At 39.9% G+C, this 12,717-nt stretch overlaps 1 protein-coding gene across 2 annotated transcripts in view; it reads right to left on the reverse strand.

Moving 5' to 3' along the window:
• NCKAP5 (NCK associated protein 5) overlaps positions 1 to 12,717 on the reverse strand; it is a 749,742-nt gene that overhangs the window by 71,691 nt on the left and 665,334 nt on the right. For both annotated transcript variants that reach the window (XM_086957062.1, XM_086957063.1), the window contains exons 13-14: positions 11,506 to 11,584; positions 2,246 to 2,557 (exon numbers count right to left, since the gene is read on the reverse strand). In XM_086957062.1, the coding sequence (XP_086813188.1) occupies positions 2,246 to 2,557; positions 11,506 to 11,584 (391 nt within the window). The remainder of the gene's footprint in view (positions 1 to 2,245; positions 2,558 to 11,505; positions 11,585 to 12,717) is intronic.

Consider the following 12,717-nt stretch of genomic DNA (forward strand, 5'->3'; position numbering starts at 1 on the left):
TCTTGCACTACAATTATATCAACTGTGACAATCAATAGCTAACAGAGATGGCAAATTTAGCCTATACCAGTAGGACTAGACCAATCTTCAGCCTGAGCACCTAAATAGTCTTAGGCCTGAGCATGGCTTCCAAGAAATACTTTTATGGATCGGCTCAAGTGGTTTCAAGGCCTACATCATTATGTTGGCAGAAATTAGATCCATCGTTAAGTTAAAAATAATTCCTAAATATGTGGATCCAAGCTTCTTTGAATACAAAGTCAATAGCAATCATGAATTAGTGTAATTTGATAAATTAATAAATACTAGATAAAATATAAATGCCATATATAGAAATAATCTAGTAAGTCTCAACAACTTTAAATGTTAATTGAACTGAAAATTTAACCAGTGCTGAACGTGGATTAAAGAAGAAATTGACCCCTTGCAGTATGTGCTATATACTCTTTTGCTCAATACATTTAAATGTATTTGACAAACTGATCTCTATGTGTTTCTACAAGAAGCTGGCACACAGACACATTTAAATTGTTTTTTTTAATATTCATGTAAATATACAGATCACATTATGTTATAAGCACCACCAGCATATTGAGCTAGGGCAGGCCCAAAGCCAAAGACACATAGGGCCTGAATATTACTGTCGGTACAGTGCCTGCTCCACCCCGCCGCCAAAGCTGTGGTTAGGCCTCCTGTCTGGTGGGCATTTTTTTGGCATTCTCACGGCAGTGCCTCTAAAAATGAGAGCAGCACTGGGAACACCAAAAACAGTTCCTGCACAGCATGGACTGGAAAGTCTATGCCGTGCAGGAACTGGGGTGTATGCGAACAGGGGGGACATGCGCCCTTAAGAGCCCCCTTTGTTTCCTCTCCAACAGGGTTTTCATGGAGGAGAAACCGACATGAAAACAATGGCAGAGAGGAAACTCCTAATATGCTTGGCGGGACCGCAGCAGTTCCGCCAAGCATATTGATGCTTCTTGACTGCTGCAACACTGCCAGGGAACAGCAGTTCCCTGGCGGATGCAGCATGGAAATGGTAGTTCCACCGCCCTAAACATTATAGGGCAGTCTTGAGACTGTTTAGGGCGGTCGTGAGACTGTCGTCGCTGCGCCCCCATGAGCCTGGCGGTCTGTGGACTGACAGACTTGTAATCAAGACCATAGTGCATATGAGCACCTTCTTAAGAATTCTGTGCGGATCCACCCTCAACGCAGTAGTGTAATCAGTGAGGGTGACAATAAGCACGCTTAGCCATTATATAGAAGATTTTTATGAGAGTTTATGAAACTCACTTGCACTAATCTGAAAATCTTAAGGGGAGGCGCAAAATGTAAGCAGCATCCTAGGCGGTCTACATTCAGTGCACCGCCCCAGATCTTGTAGAAGGACTGAGAAGTGATGGAACCTGTACATTTCTAGCGATGCTAAAGTTCCACTACACCAAAGCTAAATACCGTTCAGGATCAATCATTTATTTTCCTATTTATGTACCTGTACCATGAGCTGGATGGATGCACTAGTTAATTATTTAATGTGTGTTTGTATGTTCACACATTCATAAATTATGCAAGCATAAACGCAAAGATGATACCACCCCTCAAATACCACAACTGACATAAAACAACCACCCTCTAGTGCTGGGGCATCAAGAATTCCTTTGGACAGACTTTGACCTCAATATCCCTAGCATCACTTGAAAGTGTACTTTTAAACTTTTTTCACAAGATATATTAGTCAGTATTGTTTACTGTATGATATAAATATAAGTCACGTTTCATATACCTAAGAACGGATTGGTGTCGTTACAACGCAGGCTATTACAACGCCTGCTGTTACAACGCGTTTTTTACATCGCATACCACTACAACGCATAGTGCTTTTAAGCGCTGGATAGTGATTTATTTAATTTACTATTCCAACTCCAGTCCCCGTGGATAGTAGGGAAGGTGTTGGATAGTAAATTAAATATATTCCCTATCCTAGAGCGCCCCCCAGCGCAATGCGTTGTAATGGTTTGCGTTGTAATGGTTGCGTTGTAATGGTAGTGCGTTGTAATAAATGCGTTGTAAGTGATGTTTCCCCTAAGAACAGCAAGGACTACTCTTTACTTATGCTAACTATATTTATTACATAAGTCTAGAATTTCTATAAGTTCAGACATCTTTATCAAAATGACTACTTCCTTGCATGCAGCAATGCCAATTTAGAGTACAACTTATGGAGTTTATAATGGACGCTTACCTGAGGAGGTTGGCTTTGGAAGGCGACTTGGAAACGGCTGTACACTTTTGGCAGTCATAACAGAATCCGAAAGGGAATGGCTTATATTACTATCATCTGATTCATGACTTCTGTCAACTAAAGGCACTTCTCTCTCAAGGGTTTTGACTTTTGAAGAAGGGTTTGAAAGCGGATCCAGCAAAGGTGTGAAGACTTCAGTGTCTAGGGGTTGCTCTTGTTTTGAAGGGTACCGTCCAGCTGCTCGGTTTCCAGAGTCAGGGAGAGGAAAGGTTCCTATTCCACTGTCCAGTGTTCGCATCAGACAGCTTGACTCTAAGACACAAGTACAATGTAAGATAGGTCAGCATAGAAGAGTAACTCTACTTAGGATACAACATAAGAGCCAGCGGCAGTGCAAGATGATAAAAATATATAACATTTAAGATTTTAAGAACTGCTGCTTAGTGTCAAATGTTAAGCACTTTCAAAGCACTGTTTCTAAATGTATTGAAATTGGAATTTACAAATCACTTGTTTAGAGGCTTCTGACAGGTAATCTACACCGAGTCACACTTTATTGACAACTCATTCATAAGAGATCATCTTCTACAATATTCTCTTTCCAGCCACAAACGTTGGTATATGAAAGTAGTTATGTATGTCATATGGGAAGAATAGCTATACAATGACAAATACAGGATTCAACATGAAACCCAGGTGCTCAAAGTCAAGGTGAAATACAGTATAGGTTATTGAATATATCTACAGCATCCGGTATAGTGAGTGAGCTATTTATTTCTAAGAACAACTATATCATATTTTTGTACGCTGATGCATTATGGATGTTTTAGACAGGCACAAATATAACATCAGTGCTGTCCTAATGAGCCACAAAGAGCAATTTAACTTCAGTTCATATTCAATCTTCATTGGATAGTTGAATAACCTAGTCAGCATTGGTTTACACAATCTACTCCAAGACATATTTAATGTAGATCTAGTATTACTATTAGGAATTGGTTGCCATGACTTTAGCACAGAATTGTAATTCACTATGCAGTGACCACATGGATTTACAAAGCCACATGTTGATTACCATTAAAATATTAAGAAACTCCAGAGCGGCATGCTATTCCAATCATCGTGTAGGCAATTGAAGATACAATGACTCTATAATAATAATATGCAGATAGCAAATTTTACCCATCCCATTATGCAACAGAATGAGTTGGATGTGCGAAAAGACTTAGGGCCTGAATACGACCTTGGCAGACAGGGTTAATCCGGCACAAATGTGACGGACATAACCCTTCCGCCAAATTATATTTTCATAATATCCTATGGAACTTTTAATATGGTGGACGGACTATCCATCACGTTTGTGCCTAAGTATCTCATATGCAAAGAACGTAATCAGGCCAAAGTGTCTGATTTAGATATTAACCGACAGACCACCATCGTTCAGGGAGGCCCTGATAATATTGATACCTAAACCGGGTTGTGACACTTCTGGCCCATCTTCATACAGGCCGATAGCTGTATAGTGCCATATAATGTGAACACTTCCTGACCTGACCGACCCAGACCAAAATGGTTTTGTGCCTGGGAGAGAAAGTCTGTGAATATTAGGACACTGTACATAATTATAGAAGTGGCTCCTTTAGGGTAGTATTGATCCGCTTGCTTGGTCCTTGACCTGGAAAAGTTTAACACCCTGGATTGGGAGTACTTGTTTAAAGTGCCCGCCTAATTTGACTTAGGGTAGCGTACCATACCGGTGGTGAGGCTTCTCTAAATGGGCCCTACTGTCAGGGTCAAAATGGACGAGTTGCCCCGTCCCCCTTCGATTCGTGCTTGCCATGGAGCCAGTAATCATCACACTAAGATTGGAGGCCGGAGCCTGGGGCGTCCCGCTAGTTAACAGAACCCAAGCGGTCACCATACAACGTAGTCTATATTAGAGACATCAGAGGTGATCCTCAAGCAAAGTTCAAACCCTTAAGGTGTTCCACATTTCACAGTTGCAGATGAACAGGTCTAAAATGTGCCTATTCTGGTTACACTCCAACAATGCTTTGGCTTGTCAGGATCTGGGTGGCAGCCCAATCAAATGAGAGAGCACTCCTTCCATTACCTGGGGATCAAGATCTATTAGTTGATCGAGACCCTCTCAACAGACTCCCCAAAACGTGTCCATTTTAGAGAACTCTCCAACTCTTGATCATGGGATGCAGCGTATTATCCAGAATAGTGATATTGCCTTGGCTCCTATATTATCTTGCTAATCTCCCGATCCTCCTTATGAAAGTATTTCCCCTTTTCATAGCAATTGTCTGTTTGGTGCTGAGTAGAGCAAGACCAAAGAAGTGGGAAGCTACTTCACCCCTTTTCAGACCTTTTGTGATTCCAAAAGAGCAGGCCTTTCATCTTTTCATGTAGGCTAGCCAAGGGATGGCTTACCAAACACCTCAGACAAGTTGACCGCTAAAGATGGATAGTTCTATAGCATGTGTTGGAGGCCTCCTGAGGGTACAGTTCATTCATGGGAGGAGATGTTAGCATCAGGAACATTTTCATGATTTGATTAGAAGTAGGTTTAATGTAGAATGGTAAGTTGTATAAATTTAAACTTGGCATTGTTGATCCACTAGTGGATACAGTTGTTGTTCCCCAAACCCTGTCATGCAGTGCACTTCCTATTTCTGCCTCCCATGCATCGTGCAGAGACTGTAGCCATGGTTGTAAAAGTAAGTGAAGGGCCGTATATAGCCACTGATTCACCTCCTACCATTTCCCATCACAAATAATGTCTGAATCAGACAGTCTGTCATGGATTCTGCCTTAGTAATGTGCTATTTAACCTGGATGGTGTTAACCAAGACTCAAGACACCAGGAGCCATTCTTTAAGTATGCCAAAAGAGGGGAGTTAGCAATCCTGAACCATATATTTCCAATGCTTCAGATCACCAGATGTAAGGCGACATAGAAGCTTAGGCAAACCAGGCCAGGGGATAGCAAGATGTAGGATGTAACATGTTTAGTGATTAGCAGGCTTTTTGCAAAGTAGCTCAGTGTTATATGTAATACCAAAGGAAACCTTCATCTAAGGTTAGCACCCCAGAGTAGAACATGGTGTACATTAGAGTGAGTGTCGGTTAGTGCATGTTTCTTCCAGCAAGTGGCCTGAAAGAAGGCCCATTTGAGCTAGTAAGCCAGGCAATAGTACTCAAAATTCACAGAGCTGAGCTAGTCAGCTGGGAAGCAAAACGTAGCCCACGCGACCCTCCAGTGGCTGCCGTTCCACATGAGTCACCTTAAAATGGGCTGAGATTGAGAGTAAAGATGAGCGAACAGAAGAAACTAGAAGCATCTCTAGGCGCCCAATTGCCCATGACTGGGACGAACTAAAGATGCCTTCATTTCAGCACATATTTCCTAGGCTTGCTGCACCCCAGGACCCTGGTGGGGAAATGGTCTGGGTATTAGACATTACAGAGCTCTCAGAAAGCACCTGCCAGACACTTTTGCAATCAGGTCCCAGCTTCACCCACACCACTGCCTCTCCTTTTTACCTTTCCCTCAGCTGGTTAGAGCAGGAACTTCATCGTTCTCCTGCTTGCACTGAATGACAATACCTTGCCCGCTCATCTTCCTTAGCACCACCATTATCAATCTCTGCCTCCTTGCCTGTGGGATCGGCAGTTCCCATTTGTAGTTCACTTTTATACTGTTCCCTGCTGTATCTTATAATGGACTAAATATGCTTTTCACTCTCAATGAGATTCAGTCTATTTTCTGCAGCTAATCTATACTGTGGCAACTGAGTATGTAGACTGTCTCTGCTGTTAAATTGCATGCCTTATATTATGATCCATCCCTCCTCCTTCTCATAGTAAAAGGGATTGTTTGATATTGTAATTTAAAATCCCTAATAAAGATTCGTTTAAAAAAAAGATACTCCAGTATTGAACACAGCAAGAGAAAGTTGCAAGTGAATCTGTTGCCTTCTAGGAGGGCTTTCAGGGGTTGTATTACCAGTATGATTTTATAAAGATTGTGACTTACGATTCAATTTACTGTGATTTTTTCTTAATGCATTGGCTAACAAGCCATGTGTATAGCTGGCAGGTCTGATGGAAAAGTATTGGAATATTTTAATGTTTCGTTGTCTGTAGCAAGGGTCAGCATCAATAATTGTGTGCTGCACATTATTGGCTTCATGCGATTAGGAATCCTTGCCCACTCCATCCCTATTTGATATATATATATATATAAGCCATGAGTGAGTCATGCTTTGCCCTCTCTACCTTAAAACTATATTAAATAGCATATTACTCTTTGCCGATCTGAATATATGGTTTACACCATGAAGTTATTTCATGTGCATTAGTACAAAGGTTTTTAAGCGAAACCAGAGGTCAGTCACTTTGCATAGGCTGATAGTGTGAAGAAGTGAAGATTCAGATTAAGTCTTAGGGCCTTAATATGAGTTTGGCGGTGCAGGAGAGGGACCGCCTAGCTCCCGCACAGCAAAACCCAAGTTTGAATCGCCAGGCAGATTAGGAGTTTACTCCTGTCTGGCAGGCTGCTCTTGGCCTTCCCATGGCGGTGCCTATGAAATAGGCACTGCAGTGGGAATGTCAAAGGCAATCCCTGCGCGACATGGACTGCAGCAGTCTACACCGTGCAGTTAATGGTGTGCATGCACACAGGGGGGCGCATTTTGTGTCCCCATGCATACATCCACATGGCATGAGGCACTAGGCGGCCCAGTAGGGCCTCAGTTCCTTCCTCACCGCCACACTTTCCATGGCAGTCACAGCACCATGAAAAGTGTGCCAGTGAGGAAACTTGTAATATGATAGTCGGGCCGCAGCAGCCCGCCAAGCATATTGTGGCATGAAAATCTCTGATCCATGGTGGTTACGGTGGTCCCAGAATGGCCTGACTGCCATGGCCATAATAGGGCAGTCGGAAGACTGCCACTGCCGGACCTACCTGAGTCTGATGGTCCGTGGACCGCCAGATACGTAATAAGGCCATTAGATCCAACTACTTTGTAGTGGGGTAAGAACATGGATTTCAGCTTTGCATTGTATTAATGTCTCAATCTGTTTTCATTACTACACCTGTGACAGATACGCATTATTGACTCACTTTTATTTCCAATGGCATGGCATCAATATGCTTTATATTTATTATGCATATGTGCATATTGAGGAGCTTTGTTCCAAATTCCTATATAAAAAAACAAACCCAAAGGCCACATGGGATGCAACTGTCATCACGACCCCCAAAGGAGAAAATAGGAACATATTAAATCTGTTAACCATTATGCATTTTTTATATTACATGTTTATTTTGGGGCACATCGTTTTTAATAAATAGCTTTTTCAAACATGGAAATAGTTATTCAAAATACCAAGTAAAACACTTTACTATATGGTTGACTGTAGGGAAATGCAAGGTAAAAGTAAGTGTGCATCTGTTGTCACTGATTGACCACGTAAGTGGAGTTAACATACAAATAGTGTTCATATATATCTAGGATGCCTCACCGTATACTACATTGGCTGGAACTTACAATAAAAGAAAAGGGAAAAAGCAAAAGAGGCATGTTAATGAATTCGGGCCAGGAAGGACTTTATACTCGTTCTTTGCTTCCTGAGGACATAAAGCTATTAAAAGATTGTATTGAGCCTTTTCTTATACAGCAAATTAAATGAAAAAAAGTGTTAAAACTAGAGAAGTGAAGACAAAAAGCTGGTTCACTTACACAGATCAGAACCGTTTTTGCAGAGGTGACACACTCTAATATTTGCAAGGCAGCTGTGCGAAATATCTTTAAATACCATTAAATTTCTTTATAAAGTATACTTACCTTAAAATTAATTTTTAAAAGAAAACCCTTTAAATGCTGTAGGATAGCAAAGAAGGATAATTTCCCTAAAATAATTGTGTATTTAACACTGCAAACAGAAAACACGCAATATTCTTTTTTCAGCCTTCATCATTTTGTGCAATGAAGTATTTACATCAAGTTTTCCCATTACTCAGCAAATGTAGAGCCATTAATCTATCCGCATCCCTTCAGATCACTATAGTCTTCAGAAACAGATACAAAACTGATAACATGTACACTTTCATGCCAGGCTTGTGAAGAGCCAATTATTACAAACTGATGATTAAGCTTTATTTTTGTAGGGGATTCAGTCTGTTGATTGGTAAGCAACATTCTAAGTACATATGACCAATCTGTCTGAAGCTGACAATATCCTAAAAAATATTTTGCATCATCCTCATTTTACATTTGAAATACTTAAAATCTGAAGATTTGATTATTCTAACACAATTTTGCAAAACTATATATCCTTTTTAAATTCTCATTTTGTGCCCATGACTTTAGACATTAGTATCCAATAATGCAATGATGATATTTAGCATCACCCAAAGGTAAACATCGAGCCCTGACAATACTAACCACAAAGACAACCTCACTGCCGTCCAAGCCAAGCTGTCCAAAGCTACCTGAAGCCAAAAACAACCACAACAGTTTGTATTCATCAATAATAACAGAAGGCAACACCAACTTGACAAAATGAGCCTGAACAGCTTCACAATGCATGTCGTAGACAATGCTTGGGATTCAAGACTGACATCGCGAAAAGTGACCCAGTTTTAGCGACCCTGGCTTCAAAGCTTTTCACTTTTATTTACCTGGGTATAGCAGCTTCTTGCACCAATCTGTACTGGATCCTTTTGGCATATTGTGCTGCTTCAAATAAAAGGAGTTGCAACACTGCGGGTCCTTATGACCCAATAACCAGAACTTATTTTAAGGAGATGACGCCTGGGCCTGTTTTGCTTGCTCACATAGTCTTTGGGATTGGTGGTCCCTGGTTTAGTTGACTGCTGGTCCCTGGTTTAGTTGACAGTAGCTTTTTGGTACATAGTTAATATTATCTCCAATAGTTTATACCACTTTCGGCAATTTCATTGGGTTTGAAGAGGAGACGATCAATTAAACATATGCCATTCTCCATGCTCTAGTTTTGAGGGTTGTAACCTTAGTGCTGGAATGGTTTCGTTGCCCAAACACAACATCACTAAAGATCACTTTCATCTCATTTTACTGATGCTCATGCAGAAGCTCGCGTGGCGAGGCACAATGAGCCAACTACTTAGCAGATGGATTAGACAAGCTGGAAATAATCATTAGTGACAGCTTTAGGACATAAGTCACAAACTGAAGGGGAGATTTTAATGTGATGTGTACTCAAAGATGCTCACAGTAAGGCTAAATACTGTCAGAGACAATCCATCCAGCTCAAGATCATATTCGAGTGGATAAACTAGGTACTTCTATATATAACTCAAGCTAGGCAGAAAAAGTCTTTCAAAATTAAATTATATCTAACGGGAGGAATACTCTTACAATGGGTAAAGCTAACTGTAGCAACAAAATGCATGATGTCATGTGCAGTGTCATCAATGATGTCAGTTAAGTCAGTGTAGCCATCAATCATGCTATGTGAGAAGTCATTAATGATGTCTTGTGAGGACATGAGCTGTTCTTGGCAGGAGCGTGAGTTATTGTTGGCACAGTAAATGGAAGTCTTTTTTATGTTAAAGTGTAAGCATAATGTCAATTTAGGTGTGTTTTTGAAGAGATTATTTAATAAACACATTTCTAATGTGTAGAGATAACCATAACTAAAGTTTATTCAGTGATTTGGTTGTGTTGCGCAGGGGTTGAGTACATGTTCTGGCTGGTGGCCAGGTCCTTGACTCAGCATTCCTGTGCACCTAACCCATTGCTTGTCTGTGCACTGTAAAGGTTAAGCACAGAGGCAGGCCTATGTGCTCAGTCCCCATGTGGACATACCTCACTGTGCGCCTCCTTTGGTCATGTGCAGCAGAAGTTTAAAGCAGGGTCTGGCAGTGGCCAGACCCCCTGCCCAACCGTCACGTGCACATTTTAAAAGTAAAAATAACCATGTAAATCCTCCTCAAGTTTGTATGCTGAAATTATTTAGCACACACATTTGCAGATAACCCATGAATCCAAAGAGCACACGTTCAAAATGGCAGCTCTTTAGATTTGCAAATAAATTGCCCAACCTGCAGATTCCAGGGTGCAATTGTATGTTTTTTCCATTTTGGAGACCAGTACCTAATCCTGTGGGTTCCCACTGCATATTATATGGAGTCAGTGGATTTTCCCTCTGCCCAGTGAGACATTCACCCAGTATTTTTTGTTTAAACAGCATTTTGAGGTATTTGCAGGTCCCTTTTACAAACACAACATGGCAGCTCCTTGGATTTGTGGATTCTCAGTAGAACCTGCAGATCCTGAATTGTAATGTGAGTACTTATATCGGTTTTGGTGGCCTGCATAAGCCCTTCCTGGACGCACCCTTATCCCCTTTAGAGAATGGGAAAGCCCTCCCGGCTTCCTTATACCCAGAACATGTTCTTTGTGGGATGTAGGACCCCCTTATATTAACCAACACCTCATAATGTGTAATTGTGTCCTCAACAAACATGTTTAGTTGGGTCAGTCAATCAGAATGAGGTAACACACAGATTTTCAGGGAACATCTATTTCTTATTCGACCAAAGGAAAATATATCCCCTTGTACAATCAGATTCGTTTATTTTTCAGATTTTGTGCCGCACTTTATTCTGTAGGAACACACACATCAGCACTATATTTTATTGTTAATATGCACCTTTCTCTCCTACTTATTTCTCCCTTCATTTTTCTTTCATCAAAGCAGAAACTTACAGAAAGACAAGCATTACACAGGCAAGTTGTAATATTACAATTTCTGAAAGAACTGATAAATAAACAAAACTAAATCATGCAGATGAACAATGGAATATTAACATTATATTTGATCACATTGTTTATTTATTCCTTAGCATAAAAGGTATGTTATGTCATTAATTTATTAAAGGCATACAGGCAGCTACAATGGTTTCATGGGTCTAGGTTCATAGATGAGGGACCATAACCACATCATATGTATGTTAGATAGCACTTGAAAGAAAATGTACAAAATTAATTCTACTGTAATTGCTTTAGCTTGGTTGGTGCTAAGGAGAAATACTACTGAATTAACCACTGAGTATAGCAAGGTTTAATTCACATTGGGAAACTGTCCTTCATTTTTAGTATTGATTCTATTGAAAAAAGAGGTGGTCAATTACCATCAAGGAAAATGTTTTTATAAGATAAACAATAGTAACCTTGCTCAAGTTGCAAAGGCAATTATACCTATGATGTGGTTCTGGCATCCAGAGTCTGCAAAGGAATCTTCTTGGTCATTGCACATGGTGCCTGTGAACGTATTGGTCTGCACAGAACAAAAAGACAAATAAAAAACATAGACTACAATAAAATATATTGCCTCAAGCACAGTAGAAGGTCTGCATAACATGGTATTGGATAACTTAATATATGCATATGTTGATGTGGCCAGCCACATTATTAAACGAGAACAATATTGTTTTCTTCAATTTGCACTTGCCATTATACATCCACCTATTAAATTGTGTTCTGCAGTGTTGTCAGAGACTGGACTTCCCCACCTTACCATACATTTCTATCATTATGTTTGTATGAGTAGTTCTAGATATTTAGTTAACTGCACTAATTCATATTGTCATTGGAAACATCCTTATGGAATAACCTTTTTTTTTAAACACAGTTAAACCACCCTGAGCAGTGAAGTCCTGGTTAAACCTTCATATGCCTCTTAATATGATAAAGTAAAATGAGAAACTGTAATTAAAAAATTACAAGCAGCACATAGAAAAAATCGAAAATGCAGTCCTTTTAGTACATAAAAGCAAGACTTCACTTTGAAATTCTACCTGTTATTAAAAGGCAATTGCTGCATAATACAAATGCCTATAAAGTATTTGTGGTAGGCATCCAAGGATAACACTTTAAATAACACTTTCCACTTTCAGAACTCATGAGCATTTATGTTTGTTTTATTTTACTGTTTTACAATTTCATTGTAACAAACTGAAAAATATTGTGAATGTGTGCTCATCCCAAAATGCACATTCCTGTGGTTACGTAAATGTATTGAGAATGTGCTCTCTTTAGTAGGTACTGTTTATTGTGTGTTAATCAAATGCAACATGAATGCCATGAATACATTTGTGAAGATAAGTATGAAGCTTGACCTCCATGGGTGGAGAGAAAAGTGGAATGCCTGCAAAGTCTTTGAGCAGCCAAATATACTTATGGATGCAATTTTAACTCTGTAGTGAAAGACCTTTGGGGACATTTATACAAAAATGCCTTCATGTTCAATCATATCTAACAAAATTACGTGTTTCTTGACAATAGAGTGCAAAATCTTAGTCGTTCCTAAATTTAAATTTGTAAAGAAACTGTAAGCGGGACAAAAGCACAATGAGTGACTGCGGTATAAAATAATGAAAATGTTAATACAGTGACTGCAGCAATGTGCAG

This window comes from Lissotriton vulgaris, chromosome 2_1 (assembly GCF_964263255.1).
Source record: "Lissotriton vulgaris chromosome 2_1, aLisVul1.2, whole genome shotgun sequence".
In the NCBI taxonomy this organism is placed as follows: domain Eukaryota; kingdom Metazoa; phylum Chordata; class Amphibia; order Caudata; family Salamandridae; genus Lissotriton; species Lissotriton vulgaris.